Source organism: Diadema setosum, chromosome 14 (genome assembly GCF_964275005.1).
Source record: "Diadema setosum chromosome 14, eeDiaSeto1, whole genome shotgun sequence".
NCBI classification, from domain to species: Eukaryota; Metazoa; Echinodermata; class Echinoidea; order Diadematoida; family Diadematidae; genus Diadema; species Diadema setosum.
This window is the reverse complement of record NC_092698.1, coordinates 34,475,179-34,502,983: the sequence shown is the minus strand read 5'-3', so window position 1 is coordinate 34,502,983 and position 27,805 is coordinate 34,475,179. Positions and strand designations below refer to the sequence as shown.

General features: G+C 39.6%; 1 protein-coding gene across 1 annotated transcript in view; it reads left to right on the top strand.

Moving 5' to 3' along the window:
* The window catches only part of LOC140237427 (cilia- and flagella-associated protein 410-like), a 92,553-nt gene that overhangs the window by 38,433 nt on the left and 26,315 nt on the right, over nucleotides 1-27,805 (top strand). Inside the window, exons 2-3 of the mRNA XM_072317350.1 lie at nucleotides 3,516-3,534; nucleotides 13,136-13,406. Coding sequence (XP_072173451.1) covers nucleotides 3,516-3,534; nucleotides 13,136-13,406 — 290 coding nt within the window. The remainder of the gene's footprint in view (nucleotides 1-3,515; nucleotides 3,535-13,135; nucleotides 13,407-27,805) is intronic.

Genomic DNA, 27,805 nt, shown 5'->3' with positions numbered 1-27,805 from the left:
CTATTGACAGTACATTACTGCTTTCATTTAACATATTCCTTTCTGTTTATAGTGAAATTCTCTTAAAGTTACCCCATCCTAGAACAAATTCATGTACTTATGCCCCATTATAGCTCACAGAGGAAAGTAACCAACAACCAGTCTGCAGTGATGGACTTGTCCTCTAATGGGATATATGCACAGGTGGGGGTCTGCCCCATTAGATGCCATTTACAAAATAATATTGTCAGGTCAGGCTGCACGACTGGCCTGCCCTGCATTTGGCCCTCATGAACATTTTCACAGTGTAATTGCCCCTGCTTCATACAGCATGATCTGCTTTGTCTGTCAAACGAAGACTCTCCGATTAAACTCATAAACATCGTGACAACAATCATTTGTATCCTCATGAAATTAAATCAGCAGGGGTTGCGTGGAATCGTTACCCTAGATAGCTTCCTGGCGTAGTGTCGTACTGCGAAGATTGTTTGTATTTTTGCTCCCATTGTCAAATCGGCATCATCCATAAAATTTTATATCCCAACTTTGATTAGGATGGCGAAGTCTGAAGTTACAGACCAAATTGGAATTCAGGAGGGGTGTACTGAACTGTTATTGGAAGACTTCTTTTTACTGAAGCAGGAGCAGACCATTATATTAAAGGAATTGTGTCCATTTTTTGAGCAGATATTGTGTCATGACTGGATCACAGAGAGTCCCCCCCCCCCCATTTGTCATTTGATAAGAAGTACATTTCAACATGCCTTTGTTGTTGGGATAAGCTCAAATATTACATACATGTATCTTGTCCCTGTTAGAAAAAATTGAAATATATTGAAATTTGATGTTTTATGCATATACGTAAGGTGTCTGCCATGAAAGAGCCTCAATCAAAATGTTCTGTTTAGCTTTTCAAAATACCAAGAGTTGACAGATGTTCATAAAGTCTGTTCTGACAGACTAGGTAATCCCATTTTTAGTGGCAATATGTTTCATCCCATTCCTTGATTGGAGTGGGTTGCATTCACACAAATGGGTCTAGCAAGGTTGCATTCACACAAATGGCTCTAGCAAGGTTGCTATCCAAACAGTGGGCAGACTAAGGACTCCAAAAAACGATGATTCTGAAAACATCAGTATGTCGCAGCAGCTGATGAGCAATTATTCTGTGGTCACTCAAAATTGACTTCTCTCCTTTTTTATTTATTCTGCAAATTTCCAGTAGAGATACATGTAAGTCCGCAATCAATATGTTTAGGGTGTCTTGTAGGGATTGCATACATGTAACTCCAGGTATAAGCTGGAGACGACGGAACATGAAATATGTATGCCACTAGACATGTAGGCTACCAGAAGTGTATTGCAGAAGAAGAATGGAAAGAAGAAGAAGAAACTAAAGTAGAAGAGAAAGAAAAGAGTCTGAGTTAATTAAGCAGGCACTGCTACACTGCCCTAAGCCAACCAATATTCCAGGCTCTGATTGCATCCTGTTTGCCTTTATCTATTTTTTCTTGGGGGGGGGGGGGGGGGATGATGCCTATGGGATGGGAGGACACTCTGATACTCTTGATGGCATATAATATGGAATGCTTCCAGCGAACTGTGAGGGGGACTTTGATATTCAATCATGTTATTGCCTCTAACTGTTTGAAGGAAACAAGAATATGAAAAGTATAGTGTGCATGACGGCATGGCGTTATGAGTTTTCAAGGATGTGATCCAGGGAGGCTCCTCTACAAAAAGCCAACAGGAAAGACAGAAGGAGAAAAAGGGTGTGCAAGAAGCAAATGAGCAGTGAGATGTGATGTTAGGGGTGCAATAAAAGGGGGGTTTCAGACTACAAACATTTCTCATTGTTAATCATGTTTTTTGTAATATGTCCCCACTCAAGTTTCTAGTCAAAAGCCTTTTAGATACTGCATTGAGTCTCCTCTTATGGAAACTGTAGGCTACAAACGGCAAACTACATTCTGTACAAGAGACTTTCTTATAAGCTCCATCATCGGGTGGTAGAATATTACTACAATTATCATAATTTACATATATGCGCACACCATGGTAGAAATGAATAAAAAGTCAAACTTAGTCCATCCCAATTGCATATTTTTTTTTTTCAATCAAACCATTCAGATTGCATCACATGCTCCCAGAATGGAGCATGAGACTGTGATTGTGAGAAGCAAGGTCAGGAGAAACCTGACTCAAGATTGATACATGTATATGAGCCTTTCAAACACACCTGAATTAGCATGCAACATATTCCTAAAGACAGTTATGAACAAGTTCTGTTAAAAGTCTGAAACCTCTTTTACTCCTGAAATCCAGCATCCAATAAAGTTGAGAGGGAACCAGAGTGTGATAGAAATAGTTTGAAAAGAACAACTCATCTTCATCGGCACTCAGGGGCAGTTGTGGCCAAATTGTGAAAACTTGCATGCAATTTCTGAGCACTGTGATCAATTTCAATTCCTATCAGCAGAAGTTGTGTGAAGTTTAATATGCTTGTTTCCTCATCTTCCCATGTTAGTCTTTGTCTTCAGACTCAGACAAAGGAATTATTGTCTCTAAATTAAAGTAATCGTTTAAGACCATATTCACAAGCACAATCAAGTTAAGAATAGCTTGGTATAACTGAATTCTTTATAGGTAGATTCATACAAGTGATTCTGTTATCACCAACTTGATCATGTGCATATGATTTCAACAGTGTAGGTATTCACTTGTTGGACAGTTCTGTTATTATTAAACATTTGTGTCTAGAGATTACTACATGTATGTTTCATATTTCTGAGCAAGGAGTAGCAGGTCGCAATATCTTCTGTTTACATTTAAGGCAGACAAGATAGAGATGGCATTCAATCATAGCTGACAAAACTGGTTTTACCAAGTAATAAACTCTGTTCTGGAATGTAGTCATATTCTTTGCTCTTTGACTTTGTGGAAGTGAGACTTTTTCTAAATCCTTTGTGTTCAACTAGGAATGATTATAATGTTTCATGGGCCATTATCCTCATCAATTGTCTGCTTATGATATGGTCTCCTGGATTTCCATGACACTTAGATTTTCTTAATTTGTCTCTTGAACTGCAGGTACACATGAAATAATGTGCATAAAATCACACCCGCTCATCTTCATGTTGTATTATCATGAAACAATGTTGTGCATTCAAACTTTAATATCATTTACCTGTTTCCAAGTATTTCCATCTTAAGATTCAGTATCACTCAATTACTGTGTTCAATCGACTTTATGTTGCATTCATGTAGGAAAAAGAAATGCAAAAGTCAAATCAGATCAGTCTGTCATGTTGATAGACATTCTCTTCTATTATACCAAGTCAGTATTAGCCCCTGTGCTTTAAATGCTATCGAGTTTGTGAAGCAATGTGAAATGTATGATGCCAGTATTCTTACTCATCATATTTTGCCATGTACAACAATGTATGCAGATATACATGAAAACAATTGTATCATATAACTTTTTTGTATCAATTATTTTCTAATATGCTTTCCTTTTCTTCTCTCTTTCTCTGCAGGGGTGGCGGTCTAACAGATGTGAGTATATTTAAATTAGTCCTCTTCATCACTTTGTAGACTAAAAGAAGTGGTAGTTAGTGGTCTGTGTGTGATTTTGTTCCTGGAATTATCTAGATTTCAGTATATTGTAGTTATTGAAATATGTATTGGCTAGTGATTTCTTGATACAAAGACAGCTTAATGGCCTGTATGTGATTTTGTTCCTGGGATTATCTAGATTTCAGTATATTGTAGTTATTAGAATATGTATCGGTTAGTGATTTCATGAAAAAAAGACAGCTTATAATAAATTATTTTGTTATTGCACTGTAGATAATAAGTACAATTGTACATGAAGTTATTCATCCAGTTTCACATAGACTGTGAATGAATTGTATGAGCTTTAAGGAAAATGGAGGCAGTAGTGTGCTTTATGAATATTAAAATAAGCAAATTTCAAAGAACTCCTTGAGTGTCCACATTTAAAAGACATGATCATGAATTATTAAACTGTATAACAGTTTACTATTAGAACTTTAAAAGTGTAATTGTGAACAGTAAGAAAATGCCAAATTGATTAGCCTTGATTTTAGCTTCAATAGATGTAAGGTCTAATTCACAGCACTTTGAGTGTACATGTATATTTTCTCTCACATTTTTTTTTCTTTTACTTGATTCAATTTATCATTTTTTCTTGGCTGCTCAGGTTTGTATAGATTTTTTGCTACACTGGTACTGTGTTCAGAAATTGGACGTATTGACATTCCTATCACTAAAAATGGCTTACATGTATGCAAATCAAATATTTGGCAAACCGGTATGCTCCGACGGAGAGCCTAAATGTCATCCGTCTTTGTTGATATACCTGTTGTACAAACAGGGAGCCAAACGTCCGCTCAAAATCAATGGCTGGGAGCTTTTAGAAGATAATATTTGCCAAATAATTGTGCAATATAAGTTATATAAACAGCTCCCCTTCTCCGTGTTCCTATGTCTGGATCACGTTTCCTCGTCCGCTGTGCCGTGTTGACTTGTCCCATATTTCAAGTTTTTGTCAGGTTCTAGCAAGTTTTAGAAGAAAACTTTTCGATACTGTGGCTCTGTCTGCACTGTATATGGAACTCACCAGTAGGAATCACTTTTAAGATCGCCTTTCTTTTTCTTGTTCCTGTTCCGGGAGGGTTGGCATCAGGTTAAGATTATAAAGATTTGGGAAATTTTTCAAGAATAAAAGGTAATGACAGTGGCTTGGAAATAAATGTTTCCAGAATGAGTAGACCCTATGTGACGTAAAAATACAAGGAAAGGGCATCCCTGACGGTATGCCTCATACTGTCTGGAATGTGGACGTCATTATTCAAAGATACCAACCATTACGGATTCCCTGTATTTGTTCCAATTTTTGTTTAATACCCATGTTATGGTGTTACCATAAAAAATCAACAAAAGGTTACAGAATAAGACAACTATGCATGTCAGGCTATGAGATTGCATACTCAATATAGATGATGTGAGGGAAACCCGACATCCATGCCAGCCAGGCCAGGCTGGTGGAAATTTCCAAGAACGCAAAATGCCGCCATGCTAAACTGCAGGGCATAGGAATTCGCATCACACCATTTTAAGTTTACAGTTTACCAAGACAGGGTCATTTCAGAGAATCCCTGGTTTCCGAGAACATGAAGTGATAGGGACTTTTTGATTTCACATCATGTACATGGACGCCGATGTAATGACGTCATTTCAAGGAACTGCACATGCTCCGAGTTCTCCAGCACACCCAACGCCAGAATCCAGAACGCGTCTTGTAAGGATTTTACATCCTCCTAGATTCAGGACGGGAAAGACGTCATTGCTTGGCATGACATCAAGCGGAGGCTTGACCAACGCAAAACAAAATAGTTGAGAAAGTTTCGATTAGCAGAAAACACCAGCCAATAAGAAATGGGGGCAGAACTTCTGCAAAAACTTTCCAAGAAGTCCCCTGTGACAGTGATTACAAATTGCTTGTGTTAAATTTCACTCATTTGGCTGGATGTAGCCCTCTGTGGTGTACAGTTTACGTCATGAGATGACTCTCATGAATGTTGTGCTTGTCAGGGTTATGTAGCCAAAAGACACCAAACTATTAATTTTACTCAATATTCATCAATTCCAGTGAATTTTGCAAGAACCTTGTTGCTCATCAAGAGAGTGATTATCCTGTGTATAGTAATCAGAGGAGTGGTCATTTATCGGCACCAGGGTCAAAATCTAATTGTTTAAAAAGATCCAATCTGTAACATTCTCAACTACCTTTTCGTTATGATCATGTTATAAAAACATCTTTACTTGTGCCTGTACAGTGTAGCTACAATGCTGAGATACAAGACTAAACACAAACCAGTTAAAAAAAAAGATTGTGTAGACATATTGACTGAATTTATAATATTTTTATTGTGCAGTAGTCAAGTAAACAGCCAGCATGCACAAATACATCATGTAATTTGTCGTCATCTGCAATGGAATATGCTCGTTATGCTACATCATTCTGAAGCTTGAGAAAACTAAAGAACAAAAGTAGACTTGCACAACTGCAACAATTTTTGATCCTGTATAACATGTTACAACTGTAATTACACTGGCTTATTTTCTTTTTATGTCACCTCCTTATGATGCCTGTGGAACGAAATTAGAGATGGGTACTATATTGAACAGTGCACAAAACAAATGGAAGCCTGATACTGTATACGCCGAATATTTCACGAGGTTTTTATTTTCGCAGATTTCGCGAGTTGGGAGCTATTCGCAAAATTAAAGACACATGAAAATATTGACTCTGATCCCTTTGTAAATGTGACGTACGCGTGTACCAGGTACTCTGCTCCGTACAGTATGGGACTCCACGATCGCGAATTTAACCACTTGCAAAGCCGTTGGGAATTCTTGATTTGCGAAAATTTAGACTTGCGAAATATATGGCATATACAGTATATTGATGAAAGTTTGTTAGGATTTAATTAAGCATGAGATGAAGTCCAAGGACAGCTCACCTAGTTGAAACCCCTCTCTGCTGATCCATAATTAACTTTTCAGATTGTTTCTCCTCGGAAGGTGAGAACACTGTGATATTGTCATGCCAAGTGGCAGCAATGCAATTACATCCCAACCAGATTCAATTTCATGCGCAGCTGAACAGGGTTCTCAGGTGAAATGAGTGTATCCCCTGTAGTGAGTACACAGACTGTGTGTGGTTGGTAATGGCGATGTCCAACCCGTCAGTAGTTGTGTGCTGATCCTGAGTGTTTTGTCTGTGTAGGGGATCCAAATCCGTCCACCCTCCCTTTCATAGGATGGTATCAGCTTGGTGGATTTTTGTCAAAAATTCATCAATTAATAGTGTCATTCCTGATGGTCATAACTGACCAGGGAACATTTGGAACATTTAAAACTTTTCAGATGTTGATTAGATATTAGTTTTACCTAAATTTGCTGTAAAAACATCTTGGCATCATTATAAAGTATTATTATAAAGTAAGAGTCTTCAGTGATTAGGATTAGAATTAAAGCAAAAACTTCATTTTGTGCATTGCCAAAATGATAGCGTTCCAGCAGATTTTGAGTCTTGTATCCTAAGAGTTCAATGACCAACTGTACACTACCCTATGAACATTATACTCACAACAACTGTACATGTACACCTTCCAAGTTTTGGTATTTTAGCACTCCCCTGCTTTGTCTTTGTGCATTATGTTAGTTTTTATCATCAAATATTATTTCATTTCTAATAAAGTAGATATATTTCATCACTATCTTTGCTCTAAATGATTCAAGTATAATGTGCCCACACATCCAAAACACACCTGCATGTAGGCCCTACACATAAATCTTGCTGTTAGTTCACTGCAAATACTTAAGCAAATTATATAGTTGGACTAGATCTACATACTGGTAACTACGTAATGACTCGTGTAAATGGTAGTATTGTATACATGCAATTTTGTTTAATGCAACATCTGGCCATTTTTGTTGGTATTTGTGTAGTAACTAATGATGGACCACACTTGCACCAACTTTCTTTGGCTGGCTTTCTTGATAATTATCTGGATCACTGTAGGTAAATGCATGATATTACAATGCCACTTTTGTCAATTCTGCGTGGAGCTTGCAAGAACATTTCAGTGGGAACTGAGACAAACACATTGGTATGAATCAAATTTATGTGTAAAGGCTTTAATAGCAGGATCCAGCCTACTGGATGCTGTTTTTGAGTGAAAGTTGAGAGAGTTCTTTCTCTTGGCAGAAACATATTTGTATATTTTCCTTCAGAAATAGAGACAGATGGAAGATCTGAAAAATATGACTGGTTGAGATCTGTTATGACAGGTGTGGGACTTCTCTCAAAACAAGCCTCATATTTTCACAATCCCCACAACGGTGGGAAAATTTCACATTCTACAAATCATGGAACAGTTGCCATCCTAAAGAGAAATCCGAGCATGAGTTATTGGCATCGGCAGAGCCTCATATTATTATGGCCATGTTTCAAGAAGGCAGCATGAAGTCAAATCGCAAGTAGCCCTTTTAGTGAAAGTCAATTTGTGCGTGATTGAATCTATGTCAGCTGTGTGATACAATAAATCTGCACCGTATAGAACGACGACTCATGTACCAACAATGTAAGTGGTCACTCACAATATGTGTACCAAATTGACCTACCACCAATGCAATCCAAAGATTTGTCTCAGATATCGCTTTTCATATTGACACCCCATATTCCCCCTCCAACATTATCCTTGCACTTTATAACCTGGGTTATTTTGGACCCAAGAACCGAGAGTCTCTTGTGCTTGTTTTTTTAAATAGCTGGGTTTTGAAAGAGAGGGGACATGATTGAGCTGAAGTTAGACATGCCCCGCAGCATGAAAGCTGTATGAATATAGGACTTATTGAGAGAAAACAATCATTGCAAGACATTAAAGGTAGGGGATACCTTTTACAGACCTCCCAAAATGCAGCAAAACATTAAATATGAACCTCAGGGGACTTGTTTAGGCCACTGCTGAGAAATTTGGAAGTCAACAGTTATCTACAATTTGAATAATGCACAAAACTCAACTACTCAGTAGTTCTGTGTGTCAGCCACACTTACGCCTTTTTGTTGCAGTCTTCTGTATTTTTTATCTATAAACACAAATCTAAAAGTATAAGAGCTTATGTAATAACATATAGAGTGTGTGGCAAGAAGAGAAATGTTTGTAAGTTTTGATGAACTTTCTTCACAAAATATACATGATGGACACACATGCAGTGCATGGGTCTGCAAAGGTAGCCTAGTAATGTACTGGAATTTACGGTGAGCCCCGAAAAAAATTCAATTCAAAATCTAACGGTCAATAAAAATGTACTAAATGTTACCTTCCACTTTCAATACTTTATGGGAGTTTCTAAAATGATACTCTCTTCAACATACCACTGTATTTATACAACTCTTCATTTGAGGCATGCAAATGGGATTCCCTACCTTTAAAACCCAACCAGCTCCTTCATGTCCTTGGCAATGTTGGAATTGTGAACTTGGAATGTTAGAATTTGATGTTTAAGTAGTTTTACTGTACCATATCCTAAATGTGCTGTGATGTAAGTTAATTATGCAAGCTGCATCGAGAGTGAAGTTTACTGTGACTCAGTGATATGACCAAGAAATACTTTTATGCAAGGAAATCCCTTGAACTGTTCATTATAAATTTATGATTAATTATGTAGGGTGATTAGTTTTCTTGTACAAATTTTATTCAGTGCCATGAATAAGCTGGATGAGCCAAGTTGTTTAGAGTTAGATCCTGCATTTGTGTTTCAACTTTGTAATTCCTGGGAGTGATGATATTTTTTGAACAACCTTTTATTTTTATTTGTATTTCATTTGTTCAGAATATTTCACTGGGGCTTTGGAACCCCTGTGAAGAAATTGTTACAGTGTCATAGGAATCAGAGTAGGAAAAGACATTCCTTGACTGCCGTTCACCTCCACGTACTCTTGTCAATTTTCCACTTCTCACTGAATATGGCTTTTTCAGAAAGGGATGGATGAATGAATGAAGATGGATGATCTGTTTATCATAAAATTTTCTGCCACGCGCCGGCACCCCACCCCAAGGAGTGTTGTCCTCCCCCCCCCCCCCCACGCCTACTCCAAGAGTGTCAGCAGTACTTCATGTCACAGAGAAAAAGGGATGGGGTGGGGGAGTGGGAGAGACGACAGGGGAAGAGTGATGAGGCGATGATGTGTGTTTGCACAGCCCTGGGGTCCCCGGCTGTGTAGGTGGCTGGGCCGACACTAGCAGTAAACAGTTTTAAGGCTCTCCTTGACTTATTTATGAAGCCTACGGAGGAAAGGGATGGGTCAGATGGTTGTAGCCGTGCACTTACACCTTGGGTCACCATGGAAGGAAGACACCAATATCATGGAGAAAAGGGATGCAGGTGATCCATCTGACCTAGCTAGATGCACTTAAGTTAGGTCTCCCCTCTCCACCCCTTTCCCCCCCCCCCAAAAAAAAAAAGAACACCAACAAAAACAAAAATGGAGAATCCCTCTTGTGTAGTAGATACCTTCTGCAAAACTTTCTGATATCCCTAAATGTTCATGAGTAGAGTACACTTCATGTCAGAACTTACATTTAATTTGTGTTCCAACTACCAAGGTCCTGTAAAATTCTCATTAATGAAGGAGTCAATCTCTTGAAAAAACAACTTCTTTAATTATTGATCAAGCAGAGATGACAAACTGACACTGTGAAGTATTTCCATTATTTTGAGCCACATGGGGTTGAATCTTTTTCATTACTCCCATGGAAGACTTGCAGTAAAAACAGCTGCCTTACAATTCAACATCTTTTCCCATTCCTGTTTGAGATGAAAATGGTTGGTTGTGCAAAAACTTCAGCAGAACATTGCCATCGACATTGATGACAATGAAAGAAAGTAAAATTCAGTAGTAAGATTAGTTCTAAAGGTATGCAGTACTTTGTCTTTCCTTTTATACTACACATTTTCAAGATCATTACCATTCTGTATACATTCTAGGAATTGTTAAGGTTACTGCACGCATATCCCATATTTTCATGAAGAACAGTTGTCTGATGTGAATACCCTGTCAATTGTGATTAAAATAGCTCCTCCCTAGACTTCTGTATACCTTGATATACATGTAGAGCAGGAGAACTTATTTTCACAAAATATTTGATATGTGGAGGATAGTGTAGCCCATCATCCGCATTGCAAACCTCTGTAGGATGGGTATTTGGTGTGTCTAGAGCTGCTGTGCCTGGGTGAATGAACCTATTCTATTCATATCTTCATAAGATGTGTCAAATGATAGAGTAAGTGTTAGGATAATGCTAAAAGAGAGTCACAAGCAGTGTATTAAAACATACCGATTGACACACTCAGGTACTTCTCTTGAGAAAGGGCAAATTGATATCGACTTTCAGGCAGTCATGTCTGTCTTGGGTATCAAGTCCAAACAAGAGATTAATGCTGCTGTTCCTTACTGCATGAGGTAAACACTTCAACTTTAAGTTTCACAGTTCCTTTTCCCTGATGCTGCCATTCATTGAGAAGATGTGTTATAGGTTTCTGTTGTTATTTTCTCATTCCATGAGACATAGCAAGGATGTGGGAAGAGAGTGGATGAAAATTATGTGTGGTCTGTCTGCGGAGATCGATGTCTCTTGTGTGTTGGGATGTGTGTGGTAGGTGTGGTTAGAGTATCATGTGTCTCATGGGTTTGGATAGAGGTGTCTCAGGGCTCCTGGGGAGGAGGGGAGCATTCTTTGTGGACAGACTCCTCGGGATGTTCTCAGCACATGGGGGTATCCTGCATCCCCCGCACCTGCTGTTCGGTTGATGATGCATTGGTCTACAGGGAAAAGGGGGGGGGGGGTGGGGTGTTGGTAAGGGAAGACAAGCACCTAGGGTTGGGGAAGGAGGAAAAGTTTGGGGAAAGAGAGGATGGATTTTGGGATAGAGGGGAGGTTGGAGGAGAAATGGGACTGACATGCCAAACACGTTTATGAGATGCTGGCCGGAGAATGAATAAAAGGGGATATACCTGCGTGGGTTGGGGGGTGTAAGACAGATGGTCTTATAGGCGAGGAAATAGGGGTTTACATGCTCTGCATGCATAAATCAAGACACCAAGGGACACTGTGTGTCCAGGTTGAGTGATTCCCCTCTCAGTGCAAGGGATGTTTGCACTCTGCTCAGAGCATGCGAGATTGGAAGGAGTGGGGTGAGGACGAGAGAGAGAGAAAGAATCTCCCTCGCAAGTGATATTGACAGAGCAATGCCAGAATGGTTACCGTCTAATCGGAGCACCCCAGAGCCGCCCGTATCGGCTGTGGGAGAAGGATGCGGGGTCAGGCTTTAGTTGTAAACAGTAGCACGATGTCTGTCAACCCAGAGCAAAGATGTAACAGCAATTCAGCACAGTGGAGTGCACTTCCTCTTCGTGTCCAGTAGTTTGTGTCTATCCCTCGCAGAAAGTGCGAAGATCTCCATGTCGAATTGCTACCAATGCCAAATTACTTTAGCTGCTGTACTGACCCATTTGCCAAATCTCCCTCGGTTCTTTGCCGTCTGTCCGACACCAGCTTAAAACGTCATTAGGCACTCATTGAAACTGTCATGCTTTAAGCACATTGTAATCATCTGTTTCACACATAAGGCTGCCCCACTGATGCATTTCTTTTCTCTTCTGCTTCCTAATCATTGTCATTGATTTGCCAGCCAGGCTGCATGTGTGTGCATAAAAGATTGAGTAGAAAGCCAAAACGATTTTCAGAAAGATGTCTGCATTAGTCATGAATACCAAATTACTGCTTGTAGCTGTTGAGATTGATAGATACTTTTTTGAAGATGCATGCAGACATTAGTTATCTACTGACCTCCCCCACCCCTACCTCTCGGGAGGGGGTGGGGGGAATCTCATTGTGGCAGTCATCAAGGTGTATAATTTTCCATTTGCACAATGTGTGTATTCATGACTGGAGCTGACTCATACCAGGATTCTATTATGCACCTGTTTAGTCGCCTAGTTAATGAGCCAAACTATCTGTGCAGCCTGACTTGCCATGAAGTACACAGGACCCAAAATTTCTTTGTACAATTGATGAGCATGGTGTTATAACAAATGAATCACAAAGTTGTACTTACTGTTGTACGACTGTATGTACAGTGGGAGAGGGTGATACAAGTGTGAGGGCTATGAAAGCCAAGTCCCATATTATGTGGTCAAGAAGCACAAAATGCATAGCAAAGCTTTGTGACTACATCTATGATATTACCAGGTTCTTCATACTTGTGATTCCATGAGCTGATGAATCTTGAGGAAAATAAGATCTGCAGTGTACGTATGCCATTTGGTATGGAAAATAGAACAATTGAACTTACGTTGATTACAAAAACTACTTTACATTATGTAATTGTATGACAAAGATGCTGAGCCTAGAAGTTGAATGTAATAAGGCTCTGTGTAAACCACTCGGACCATCTGAAGGAAATTTGATACCTTTCTTGCTTCTTGTCAGACTAAAGACTGATAGGTGGAGGCATACCTTAATTTTCTCTCAATTCTTTTTTTCCTTTTCTCCATCGGCAGGTTTCAATATTCAGACAAATGCCCAACATTGAAGTGATTAGCCTGAGTGTCAACAGCATTACCACCCTGGAGGACTTCAGCTACTGCTCCAACCTGACTGAGCTCTATGTCAGGAGAAACTGCATCGCCAGCCTTTCGGAGGTCTGGTTCCTCAGGAGTCTGCCCAAGCTTCGGGTGCTGTGGCTGGCCGACAACCCCTGCGCAGCGGGAGACAACTACAGGGCAACCATCCTGAGGATATTGCCCAACCTGCACAAACTCGACAACATAGGTGAGCTGAAGGAGGCAATCTGACCAAACCTGTGGAGGTTGAAAGTTTTATCTGTACATCTTTTTAAAATGGAAAAACCTGTAATTTGAGCTCAGTCTTGGTATTATGTGATGGTCTTCTTTATGCAGCATGTTTGGGGAAGAGGGTCACATCTCACACATTTTAAAGATCCCACTTCATTTCCTGGCAAAGAGCAGAGTGCTACCCTGCTGAAGTGGATCTGCCCCACGAACCCATACCAAAAAGTGGCTAATGATGCTGACCCTAAGTGGTTCACCCCAGATGACTAGCAATAGTCAGCAAACAGTAACAAGTCAGCTCATTGTGCCATAAGAAGAAATAGTAGAAGAAGAATAGCTGCATCATGTGGTGTTTTAATGCATCAGCTGTGGTAATCTTCGGAAAAAAAGGTGTTTGTCGTGCTTCTGTCTATGTATTTTGCTTGCTAATAAGATTGGATAGATGATCAATGCATCGCTGTTGAAAAAAAGTTTGTGATCTCCATGTCTCAGGTGCTTCAATTCCCCTAGAAATGGAGATGTGCCACTGCATCTATCTTGGATGAAATCTCCATGAAGTTTAAAAGGCAGCAATTTACACAGAGTTTCTCTCTCTTTCAAAGAAGCAGATTAGGAGTATGATATAAGACATCAGACCTAATTCTTGAATCCAGATGGGGCATTTATGAGAAATGACAGAAATGCAGAGGTGGTGGTTCCACGTATTGTAACCCCTCACACTGTCCTCACGTCAACTTCCCAGTGGGAAATTCTGATGTAAGCGACACCCACTTCACAGCGATCAAACACCTCTCTCCTATTCCAGGCTCCATTAAATTCTTACTTCTTACCCCAGAGAAGTGCTGGTAATCCAGTCCCTTGCCGTGGGAAGGTAGTCCCCCAAGATGGCCGCTGAAAGTCTGATCGAAGAGGCACGGTTCTAGTCATGCTCCAGTGGTGAATTTGATGCCCCGATAGGTCATGTGATCAAGTGGCGTGGGGGAATCCTTTTAACAGCTTCCACGTCTGCGTGCAACACCTTTGCACAGAAGGAGTCTGGTAGAATAAGAAATCTGCTCGCATGATGTAATGAACTGGACGCAGGCAACTCACGCATGTTCATGAGGGAGGAAAGAAAGAAGGCGTGAATTCTCTGTGGTATCAAGGCCATTCAATTACAAAGCCTGGTGCACATTTTGGGATTGGCACCATTCTTTCATGCTTTTCCAAAGGAATTGGTTTTCATTCCATCATGAGTCCAATGTGACTACCATAACTTACTATATGTTGCTGGTGATATTTCATTGCTTCAAGTGCATACACAACAGTTATGGCTGCCCATGTGCATAGCTGTTTAGTGATTAATGATGTAAAACTCGTTTCTACCAAATCCCATTCAATCTGAACCAGAGCAGATACTGTAATAGTTTGCTGACTATTTAATGTGAATGTGTTGTGGAATGTTTTACAGACATTATTGACCCCCATGGGAGTCAAGCAGACTTTAAAAAAAATGAAAAGGAAGAGGTTTCCGTGACCCACAGAGGCGTTTGACAAACAGAGAACACAAGCATTGATCCACATCTGTTCCTCTGAAACCTGCTTGGAGCAATCTCTCCCAACTTCCTGTCAAACGAGGGCGTGATTGTGCATACTGAAACTACTTAGCACATCTCCTTGGCGTAGACTAACTGCCTTTCAGTGTGCAGGCAAAGGATGAGGGATGGGGCATAGAGTGATAGACAAGACAAAAAAGGAAGGAGAAGAAGAAGAAGAAGAAGAACAGAGAGAGAGATGGTGTGTGTGTGTGTGTGTGTGTCTGTCTGTCTGTCTGAGAGAGAGAGAGAGGAAGAGCATGTGTATCTTTGAGAGAGAGATGAGATTGTGAGAATGTGTGTGTGGGTGTGTGTTGAGAGAGAGCTGATACTGGAGTAAGGGTAAGGTAAAATGCAGGGCAAATTAATTTGAGTACTTTGCAGGATGCTTTCTTTTTTCACCGATGCTGATTAGAGGGCGAGTGTGCAAACAGTGCCGGTATCAGCTTGTTTCCCTTGGTGATGCATTCCCTGGATGATTTCATGTGCCACCAGGAGGCCGTAATCAAAACTTGATCAGATTTACCTCTCTGTGTCCGGCCCAGCTTTGTTGCCGAGCTTGGCTGCTACCCCGGTGAAGAATCAGCCGTTTCACTAAAGCAGATTTTGTCGATGAAAACATGATTCGTGAGGAAAAAAAGCAGAAGTAAGATGAGAGGTTTTCAGTTTTCATTTGAAATGATCGGTATACTGGTGTTCATTATATTTTAATGTTGTCACTCCTTGTAAGAGTTTAGGTTGACATCTTCTACCTATGTGACATTATGATCAATATAAATTGTAGATACACTGACAGGGGGTCCCCACTTCACTGTGTCGTCGAAAAAGAAAGAAAGAAAAGAAATACAGCAATATACACCTGGCAATATAACATTGCCTTATTGCAAAGTGGCTACATGTTTTAAGTAAATTAAAATGTCAAATGCTGACTGAAGAAACATATACGTAGGTAATGTGCATTTGAAATATGTTTCACAGACATGTTCCTGTCAATGTTCTTCATGATATGATGCTTCATGTACAGGAAAAATATGTTTGCTACATATGATAAAGTTATGAAAATTGAAGAGCTACATCAAAATGCTTAATTGCTGAGACATCTGGAAGGTTTGCAAATAATGGATACCTTTAAACAATTTTCTGTTATGTCTCTTATGCTACACACAATATAAGAATAGTGGTTCATTGCACTTACAACCTATTGGCCTCTTATACAGTACTGCTGATTTGATTCTTTCAGCAAAGGTTTCTGGGATCAGAAAAAAAGAAAACTAAAAGAAAACAAATAACTGCCTGGCAACTGAAGTGAAATAAAAGAAACAAATGAAAGAAGAGAGAGAAGGGAGAGCAACTGAAACAGAAGGATTTAAATTAAATCCCAGCAGTGCAATTAAGACTGTTCCTTCTCTTTATCCTTTAAATCTAATTCGAATTCATCTGTAGTAAAATCAATGGAGTCTGCAAAGCATTCTTATGTTACATCATTGTATGATGAAATAGTTTTTGACAACTGACATTTACATTGTGATCATATGATGCACAAAGGAGAACTTAATACTCCATGAGAACCAGACGCATACTTTTCTGTTTCTGCAAAGTTCATTCGTACTCTGACGAATACGTCTTCCGGAATGTGTGATCACATTCTGTGAAGAGCATTTAACCCACTTTTGCCAGATGTGTGGAGCAGCCATTCTGGAAGACCTCAAACGTGTGCACTTTTATTTCCACATTCGTTGCAAAGACCACACCCCACTTTGCATACTGGATATCAATATCCACAATATGTGATCATGATTCAACTTATTTGAACATGAAGTAGTCTCTGGAAAAAAAAAAATTGTCATATTACTCTAGTTTTCTCTACTTTGAACCAACTTGAATTTTATATCATTAATATCCCATCACCCACTCCTTTGATGCTTGAAAGAAAGTACCCTGCTTTCACCTGTCATTCAAAAAAGAAAAAGAAAAAAGAAATTAAACTTTGTAGGTAGTGCGAAATGTTGAACTTCTATAAGTTTCAAGAGCTCATTTTGGAATTTGAAGCGGGGGGGGGGGGGGGGGAACAACAAAAATCACGTCAGCAGAACATGAGGAAAAGATTTACCTGCTTTTCTATCACATTTACTTCAAGTATGAATGACTTCATAGCTTCATCACTCGCAAAGTTTAACATTTTGCTCAGAGAGCGAGCTTGAGAGAGAGAGAGAGAGCGGCTCAGATGTGAATGGGCCAGGATCAGATACAACCATTTCATCAAGATAATCGGTGTAAGATTCAGCCCGCCCCTGGAATCGAGAAAGGCTGCCAGAGGAGTGCACCGTAAACCTGGCGATAATTGCAATCAAATCTATTTTCAATCCTGTAAGTAGAAATGTCAGAGCAATCTTACCTCCAGGGGCTCCTGATCGATGTGGAAGGGTGGAGATTTGGCGAGAGATGATATTGAAGCTGCGTGAAAAGGAGGTGGGGGGGGGGGGAGATAACGGGGACCAAGATTGAAAAACAAAAACAGTATCTCATGGATGACATAACATTGCGTGTTATGGTGCCAACTGAAACGAGACTGACAGCCAGACAGTCCTGTTATTACTTTTAGGCGCAATTTCCTGCTAACTGTGCTGCGCATGAAAAACAAGATCGTTTCATCTCGCAGCTCCACTTGAAACACGGCTGTTTCCTCTTTAACACCGCTAAGCCAATTTGTTCCGAGCAGAAACTTAACAAAAGGCGGTGTTATTGCTGATTCTTCTAGCATGTTTAGATGTAAAAGTTGATGTTCAGTAACAGCGAGCAAGTGAAGAGAAGGTGGGGAGATAGCAAAAATGGAAAACTTATGAGGAATGAATAGAGGGGCACCCACGCATAAATTCCCTCCTTAAGACTTTGATTGATAACAGATTTTATGGTTCTGAAAGTTTGTGCTGAACCATTTTTTTTCAGTAACCATATTCTCATATAAAATATCTTGACAGCTGTACAGGAAGTCATTATATTCATGATTAAAAATCAGGAATGAATATTTGCATGTATACTGTATACATGTATGTATTTTTGTATATGTATATATGTATGTATGTATGTATGTATTTGTGTGTATGTGTGTGTTTGTGTAGGCAAGTGCAGTATTTGGCATGTACTGCACATTACACATGCAGGTTTCCCTCTCATCACATTTTGATTTAATATAGGTGTAATATCCTGCTAACTGTGCTATGCACAATAAATGAAAAAAAAATCATCATTTTCAAGGAAATAGGTCTTTTCATCCATTGCAAATTCAAAATATGATCATGATATCAAATTTCAATTACCAACTTCTCCTTTTAGGGAGGCAACATGCAGTATCAGTATTTATGCAAATTGCATTAACAATACACGTATGAAAAGATGCAGACAAAACAAGTCATGCCTGTTTGACATTTTTGTGGCATATTGGCATCACATTACGACCATGTACATTGTAGGTATAATGCTGGCATCAGTTGTAACTTTTTTAAAAATGTTTATTGCCACCATATCTATTTGTGTGCTGGTCCCTTTGCCAGGTGCAGTTACCTGGCCATTCCCACACTCAACCCTATTCTTCTGCGAGTGTATTCGCAAGAGAGCACCACGTGCAATGTTTATCTTCCATTCTGCTGTCAAGCAAGTTTCACAGGCCGAATTCACAACCGCAACAATACAAGACATTTTTCATGCAGAGAAAAAAAGAAAAACCATTGTTGAGGCATTGTGCTAGCCCCTCGGAAGAGGTAGAACAAATTTGACAGATCAGGGAGAAATGGACTGGTCACAAAGCAGCAATTAGCAAGGTAGTATGAGCCACTACCTCAACCTTTTTTTCCATCATCGGCTTGTCCCTCGTACACCCCTTTTCAGTTCCTCTGCATCTTCTGTCTAAAAGAGACAGAGATACAGAGAAAGAGAGAGGATGGAGCGGGGAGGGGGGGGGGGAGAGAGAAAGAGAGGGGTAGATAGAATAGGAAGCAATCATGTTTATCCTCTGCCCTGCTTTGCGCTGAGGATGATGCGTGACTGAAATTGGGGAAGCATTTATTTCGGGATTCGTGTTTTCCCATAAGATTATCTCCTTTGAGGCGAACAATCAGTGCAGGAAATGAGAATACTTCTCCCAAACTTACTGCAAAGCTACATTATCCCTCCACCCCCCCCCCCCCCATACCCCAGTGTCCCTGCCATTTTCTTTGCCTCATGTTCTGGTACATATACGCAGAGTCGGATGAAAAAAGGGAAGAAACATACACCTTGTGGAATCGGTGCGGTTTTAATCTTCCTTCTGAAATTGCAGGAAATGAGATACGGCGCTGAATGATGCAAATTTTGGGAAGTGATTATGGTGCATTGATTGACGAAGACAGGAAAGGCAGGTGCCAGAAGGTAACAGCACACTGTGGGCAAACAAGATGGTTGTGAGGTGTAAAGTGGGAAACCAGGGGCTTCCCCCAATCCCCCTACCAGTGAATGGTTTTGTTATCAGAACAAATTCATTTTCAGTGTGTGGTCAGCCTCAGTTCTGTAAATTTGATAGGTGTGGATGAAAATCAGTTATGTGCAGTCTCAGTGTCCTTTCTGCCCACTATCCAGTTTTAGAAGAATTTTACTCCAAAGGATAAAGTTTTTGAGAATGCCTTTGTTAAACTCAGAGCAACTGATCAGCCAGATTCCAAGCAAGATTGGACTGTGCTGTAGCAATAGCGATGATGTGATGTTCGTTGTTGTGATACCCCTGGAGAAAGTTTATAATCTGATGGAGAAAGCTTCTGTAATTGCATTCTATCCTCTTGATCTGCTTGCAAAGTCATGCTTTCAGACAGTCAATTTTCAGTGTGAATTTTTTCCTGACACAGTAGTAACTGCAGTGTAAGCTGTCACAGTTGATTACAGTTGTTTCTTTGTTTCATTTCTTTGTCGTCGTCAAGTTATCTTCAGGTAGAACCAACCTTGATTTCCTGTGAGAAAGATTTGGTGATGCTGGTAACTGATAATTGCTGTAGGTAGGAGCAAATTAATGCCAACTTTTCACTGGAATTTCATGTCTCCATAATTTGTGCCAGTTTGCATGACTCCATACAAAGATTCAAGTAACCACCATCAAATGAAACATAGGCATGATGAACATCAAGCAAAACTAACTGTACAATATTAACAGTAGATTGCATCCTACATACATGTTTGAATTTAGTACAAGTAATGCAGTCTCTTGATTTGCTGTCGTTTAATATTTTAAGAAAAAAGTATTGACATAAATGGTGCTGGAAAAAAGACCTTTATGAGGAAAGAGAAAAAAAAAATCAGCATTTCCAGCACTTCACAAAAGAGTTTTAGGCTGTTGAGATCTTCTCTGTTATTACTTGACAGTTGCAGTTCCATTTGGTGTACTGTGAATGTATGAGAGTGATCGATCACTGATGTAGACTACATATGAATTGAATGCGTCTGACCAGTCCTGAACAGAAGGTGGCCAAATTGTCTGTTCCGTGTACAGCGGGTCGATATGAGTATGTTCTTGACATTTTAAGGCCAGTTTGGCTGTGCATTTTTGCCAAACACATCCTCATCGATCACCACAGGTTCGAAGTTGCACGGCAGGCCTGTTTAGGCTCCCTTGGTGTATGAGAGGGGTGCGAAAAACATTTTTCATCCGAAGCGGATCATTTGAAATTGAATTGCAAGTGGCAGAATGTGCAGATCTGCAGCGGTATTGCCCAGAGAGAATCGACTGGGAAAAACACTTCACTTACATTCAGGCCAAAGGGACCCTTGGCTGCATATATGCAATTTGGAATTAATTGATGTTTTGAGGGATTTTTTTTTCCTGGATCTGGTGTGCGTCTGTCTCTCACTCCCAGTTCTCATATTTCTCTTTTTTTTTTCTCTCTCTCTCTCTCTGTCTTTACTGTTCTATTCTATTACACTGTGTCAGGGAAAGGCTTCCCAAGCTGTCTTGATTTTCCAGTCTTGTTCTTTTGTATGGTCAGTTTGCCAGGTTTGAAGCTATTTGCATGTTTTTTCATGTTTTTGTTTCTTATTACTTTACATTTCCCATTCATTCTACCCCAACTGTTTTCTGGATATTGTTTAAAATACCAGCAGCATAAGTCATTGATTATATCTTCCATCTGTTTTTGCATCCATCTGATCTTCTCTCTGTGTAACTGAACAAATGTTTGCACATTTCTATCTCTCTCTTTCTCTATGTGTTTTACTCTATGTTTCTCTTTGTCCCAGTCTGTCACACTGTGTTTCCTCTTGTATCATTTCTCTTTATGTATCAGGCAAACTGTACTAGTTGTCCATGGACGTGATCAAACATTGGCCAAGTTTGTTTCACTGTGCACTCAAGAGTGCTGTGCTGCAGCACCACCTCGAGGATAAGGGAAAGTGAAAAATGGGACGCATCCTTTCAAATCGCAGGTCTGCTTGCAAACCAAAACGAGGGCTCCTGTTTGTTGCAGTCTGAGCAAATAACCGATTCTTTGCCCTGCCATCCCTGTTTGACGAGAGAGGCACGTCACGCCCATTGTGCCAGCTTTTGTTGAAAGACTAATAATGTACTTGGGTTTTGGGTTGTTTTTTTTTTTTTTTTTTTTTTTTTTTGAGAAGTGCAGTCCACAGTGTTCAGAAAGTGGCAACTTAAAATAGCTGTGCTGACTGTTAGACAAAGGTGAGCAAATTGTTGGGGGTGGGATAGCGAGTAGGTGGAGAATGCTGTTTGATTAGCTACTGGTACTCGAGATGAGCAATCGTGAAAGTTAATCTGACTCTTGAGTCTGCCTCGGTCGCATCGTTGTCTTCCGTGTAGTCAACACAGTCATATTAACCCACTTGTGTCTCTTAGCTTCTTCCCCCCCCCCCCCCACCACTCCACCCTCTCCTCTCAGGAGCCGCAGACTGTCCACTCTAAAACTCGCCTAGAGTTTCCAGGGAAAATCTGGAACATGTGTACAACATAAGACAGGACAGTAATTACCTCATTTAAATGACAATCTGTAAGATGCTATCCATGATTGGGCTTTTTGTCTGACATCTTATTGAGGCCCTCTAATATTTAGAAGCAATTTGCCAGACAATTTCCCAGTAAGGGTAGAATTGACTTCATGTAGTTGTAGGCTTATAAACCAGACTTGATGCAGTAGAAGACTGTTACAATTGAGGCTGCATTAACTTGAGAGGGTTTTTTTTTTTCCTATTTTTTTTTTTTTTACTGTGAAATACTTACAGTAAGATAAATGATTATGAAAAAAGGTCAGTATTGACAGTCATTGTAATTGCTGTTCTTGATGCTATCATTTTTATCACTCTCACAACCAGCTTGTCTTTAACATGTTGTAATGTTTCATAGACTCCTAGACATTTCTTCTCTGTGCAGTTTCCAAAATCCAACAAGCTAAACAAGCTTTTCTCCAAATGTGTGTGTGTGTTTGTGTGTTTTTGTGTCTGTCTGTCTGTCTGTCTGTGAGCCTGTGTGGAATATGTTAGTAGAAACCTCACAAATACACTGTATGTTCTGCATTGTGGCTGTTATACTGTATATTTCATTTTCCTTTCCAGAAAAGCCCCCCCCCCTCAAAAAATACATACATATATATATATATATATATATATATATATATATATATATATATATATATATATATATATATATATATATATATATTTGTATATAGGTGAACAAACTACTTATGTGTTGATGCATATCAGCATGTTCAGGTTTATCCTTCCATGTTGAGTGGTAGACTTGGATTTTACCTTTGAGCTCTCCCCCAGAAAAACAACGAAGACAACAACCTCCTTCAACTCTGGCGTTTTGCCCTGCTACTTAGGGTGAACTCCATTTGATGAGATTGATATTGCAGCCGGAAATTGACTTTTCGTCTTATCGGGCAGTTAGGCGAAAATGATGGTGGTGTGTCCGGGTATCTGATTGGATCTCTTCATGATGTATTGAAGGAGGGTTTGGGTGGAGGAGGATGTGGGGTGTGGGGGAGGGGGAGATAGGAGGGGGTTTGCCCCACTTTCCTAGTCAAGAAGGGTTGAGGATTTGTGGCAAGGGGCTAAGGGATGCACATGCCATTATTACTCCATGCACCATTTAGCCTGCAGCCAATAGATAGATTAGATTTCTTCAAATACCAGTTCAGGTGTGTGAGGGCCAGGATAGGATGAACAATATACAGACTTATGCCATGTGACTTCATGGAAAAAAGAAATGCACACGCAAAAGCAATTGTAGTTAATGGTTAAATTATTATTGGTTGATATAGAATTAATATTGTAAAATATGTGTGCACCTGCGTTTTGTTAGGATCAGATGAAATTACAATTGACACATCAGTGATTCTTTTTTTTTCCAGTAGACTTGAGAATATTGTAAGTATCTCTTGCTCTGTACAGCCATAGCAAGAGGATAGAGTCAAAGCAATACCTGATGGTCAGTGTACAGTATATCATCTTTGCAGAAGCCAGTTGCAATGAAAATGAACATTTTAGACAGGAAAATGCATTCATTGTGAAGTGAAATCTGCATTCTTGCTGGGTCAATAACGAATGTATAAGCTACAGCAGGAGAACCCAGTACAGCAAGGGAAGTGAATGATGATAGTGTGACTCTTATGTATTCGTTAAAAAATGGTGTCTAAAACCCTGACAGGAAATAGCATGCTGTCACCAATATTGTTCCGTGACACACACAAACACTCACCTTGAAGCATTCATCACACAGATTCTGAATGCATTAATTGTCATCTGTAAACTCTGCGCATAGTTGTTGCCAGGATATATTTGGAATGTAGTCGTACATGCAGTACGCTGCATCTGTAAGATATATAATGCAGCTTTTACTCGTAATCAGCTACCTGCCATCAAGGAAATGCATTGTGACTGAAGGTTTTGATGTTGATGTGAGATGGGTGAATGGGAAAAGATGGAGTGAGGGAGGGACAAGGGGGGGGGGGGGAGAAAGGGGGGTTGGTAGTTGACTTTTCTCTCATGAACGAAAAGTGTGCCCTGCGGGTATGTCCTCTCCCCTAGCTGTCTATGGGAATCAAGGGCAATGGAGTGGAATGGTTCTTTCTCCGTGAACTTACTGAAACATTTTCAAGCAGGTAGTGTGTACAACTGTACTTGCAAGGTAGCATGCTCGTCAATTGATAGAACAAAATGCCCTTGAGTTTTTCTGTTTTCCTTACTGTGGAGCTGTGGATGAGATTGTGTCTCTGTTTATGTGTGTGTATCTGTAAAACATCTAGTGCACTGTTAGTTATGTCCACAATGAACAACAAAGATAGACAAAATGCTAGTAAAATCAAACAAAACAAGACGATAAAAGCAAATGAGAAACCCTCCCAGCAGTAGTTATAGTATGTGGTGGTAGTTTTTACTTTATCTTACATGCTGATATTCATTGTCAGCCATTTTGTCCCCAGAGAAAACTGAAAATCAGTGTAATCCTTATTCACAAAAAGGCTAGGTTTAGCTACCATATGGAACAGTAGAATTCTACTTTTTAAATATGAATCATGTACAGTGTAGACAACTCATTGTATAAGACTCCATGATAATATGTAAAAGAAGATCTAAGTGACTCCTTTAAACCTCATTAGAAAGCCTGTTGCCATGCTTGACACACACAGGGTATGTTATAACCAAGGTAACCAAGCATTTCTGTTTTGTTGATTTACTGTCAATTGAGATATTAAAAAGCTTTTAGAAATGGGTTAAACCATTTAGCCTGTACTTCAGCTTTTCCTTTATAATCCATCAGATTGCAAGAAATTATCCTCATGAACATTGTCTTGCAATTGCATCATAAAAGAGGTGATTGCTCAAAGGGGGTTAAAAGTGAATTATATACTAAGAGCTTGGCTGGTGAGTTTTATGGGATATCCAGTAAATCTAGCACATGATAAGCAGTGGTGGTTTAGAATAAAAAGAACAAGACCAACATCTCAATTTTCTTGAAGGCACGGTTTTAAGATTGTTGATGGGAAATGCTCCCTATTTTTAATCCTTGCCCCCCATCAAAGGTATAATTGCATTTGGCAAACTGAGTATGTGCTCATACTATACTTGACATTTGATATTTCATTTTCATTTTTTACCTTCTTGTTTTTGAGATAGGGTTTGCAGTGGATGGCTTGTTATCTGTCCCTCTGCGTTTCTCGTTGGTCCCTCTCCGTATTCTCCCAATACCCACCATGGTTATTTCCGTCCAAGTGTTTACCATGGCTGGGCAATTATCATGGCGGGGGAAGGGAGAAAGGAGGCAAAAAGCAGCCCCTCAATGTAAATGTCAACGTTACCTAAAATGATATCAGGTTTCTGTCTGCAGCTAGATGAGATTTAGCCTACTTGGAACCACTTCAGTGTAGATTGTTGTTATTTTTTGGGCAGCATACTTCTTGTAGAGGTAAAGATATGAATTCTTAGTGCCAGACAAGTTTATAAGTAGGCAGAGTTCTTTGCAGAAAGGCATGGGACATCCTGTTCTTCAAAATTATCATTGTGTTTTGGGGTTGTTGGGTGTTTTTTTTTTTTGGGGGGGGGAGGGGGGGAGGGGGGGGGGTTGCCTTTGAGCATGCTGCTGAAGCCAGTTATTATAAACTTAGAGTAGCAGCAGTTTGTAGACACCACTTTAAAATCTCACTTTTGAAGTTGTCCTTATCCCAAGTGGAAGGAAGAGTTAGTTTAAGTTTGAAGACAGGACAGTCACATACCATTGATATTGTTCAAGAATGTTTGGCTTGATGTGTTTTAATTGTTCTCAGCAAAAGGAAAGCTCATTGTTCTAATACTACTCAAGCTGAAACTTTCATGGTAGTTTTTTTTTTTTTTTTTTTTTTTGCAAATTTGATAACTCACCTTTGACTTGCAAAAATAACATAACATAACATGCATACATAAAATGTGTGAAAACAACATGCAAAAATATCATTTCTTTTAAAAAAAAAAATTGGAGAAAATCAAACTATGCCAGTGCTGGATCATTACTGGAAGTCTGGCACACAGCATGGGGCATGACACAGTGATATCTGGGGCATAACAACATCTAGTACAGAACTTCAATTGCAGTACTTGTTTTTGTACAGGGAATCACTGAGTAAATGCATGTAGTATGTACAAGTATTGTCGCTTTTTAGTCATTCTTATATATTTCGTGAAAGGTGAAGTAATGGTAATTAAACTCTTGCAACTGTGAAATTAGCAGCATGCGAAATTGTTTGACAAGTAGCAGTTCACAAGAATATCTATGTATGAAAATTTTGGCCTATACAGTATACTGCTGAGAATGTCATGAAACTGTCATTTTTACTTCATAAGATTTTGTTGTCTTTTTTTTTAAAGTACATTACCTGCAAAGTAGAAGAATTTGACCATAATGATAACAGCTATCAAATTTTCCTACTGTTGTGAAAAGTAAATTGTACATGATTAAAAAACACTGTGGCATTTGGTAAAGTTTTAGCTGCATCCACACAATTCTTACCCTGAACCAAATCAACAGCACACTGTAATCGTATTACACTACTTTAAAGTTTTTTCTTTCATTTCCCAATTCAGACATACAACAACAAAAAAAGCATTCCCTTTGCTATGTTAAATGCTGTACATGGCTTGGAGGCTTTTGATGAGTAGGTGGTCAGTGTCTCAGGAAAGCATTTTGCTGAGCTGCTTAAAACATTTTGAAAGCATATCTATCGAGTTTTTTTTTTTTTAATGTGCATTATGCAGATACTCCATGGTCACAAAGGAGAACAAATGAAAAATACACCATTTTGGTTCTTTCTCTCCCCCCCCCCTTCTCTTGTCTCTTTTTGTAGTTATGATGCATTGGAAAGTGACTTGAATGTCAAGATCCATAGTTGAGAAGAGATTTTACAAATGTAGTGGATTTGTAAACAAATATGCAGCAACCATAGTAGCAATTGTAGTACTTACAAGTGATTGGTTATTACCCACCTGCTGAAATTGTTTTTAAGGCCCATTTATTTTGTTGGTATCTATTTTTTTAAGTTCATCTTTTTTTAACTTATAAAGAACATATCAACATCAAAGTCTTGATTTTCAGGCATAAATGACAATGAAAACTGAAAAGAATATGTCATCATTAAGGCAAAGGTGCACATTTGTAGTTACTTAATGTTAGAAAGACACCAAAGTGATTGCATCTGTGACATGTGAATACATTAATAGGTAGATCCTCTCCTTAATGCGGAGACAGGTTATGGACAGATGGATGAATCCAATCCGGCGATAAACGAATGAGGAGATTCTCTCTGAAGACGAGATTGGAGTGCACTGATTGGACAGGTGTCATGTGCCAGACGGGCCCGACAGGGTGTTTATTAATACCCGCTGTAACAGGTTGGTGCGAAGAAGACGGCGATGCGCTCCCCCCCCCCCCCCCTGCAAGTGGCCAGATGACAGCCGCGGTTTTTCTTTTTTCTGTTGGTTGATGATGATCAGGATGGATGTCTTTTGGGGGGCCGATAGGTACATTAGGGCGGTTGTCAAGGAGCCGAACAAGAGGAAGAGCACCAGAGATGATCCGCGTCAAGACGCCGCGCCGTTGATTGGTTCAGAATCCGTGGATGTTTATGGCTGAGATGAGCATTTCCCCCCTTTTTACAGTCCTCTCATGGCTTTGTTTGTTAGCAAGATGGAATTTGTTTTGCATACATTGGTTACTCTTACCCTCCTTCTTTACCTTCTTTCAATTTTGTGGTCCTGAAGGTAGAATTTCATTTGCATGCATCAGTCATGACCACATAGAAGCCTG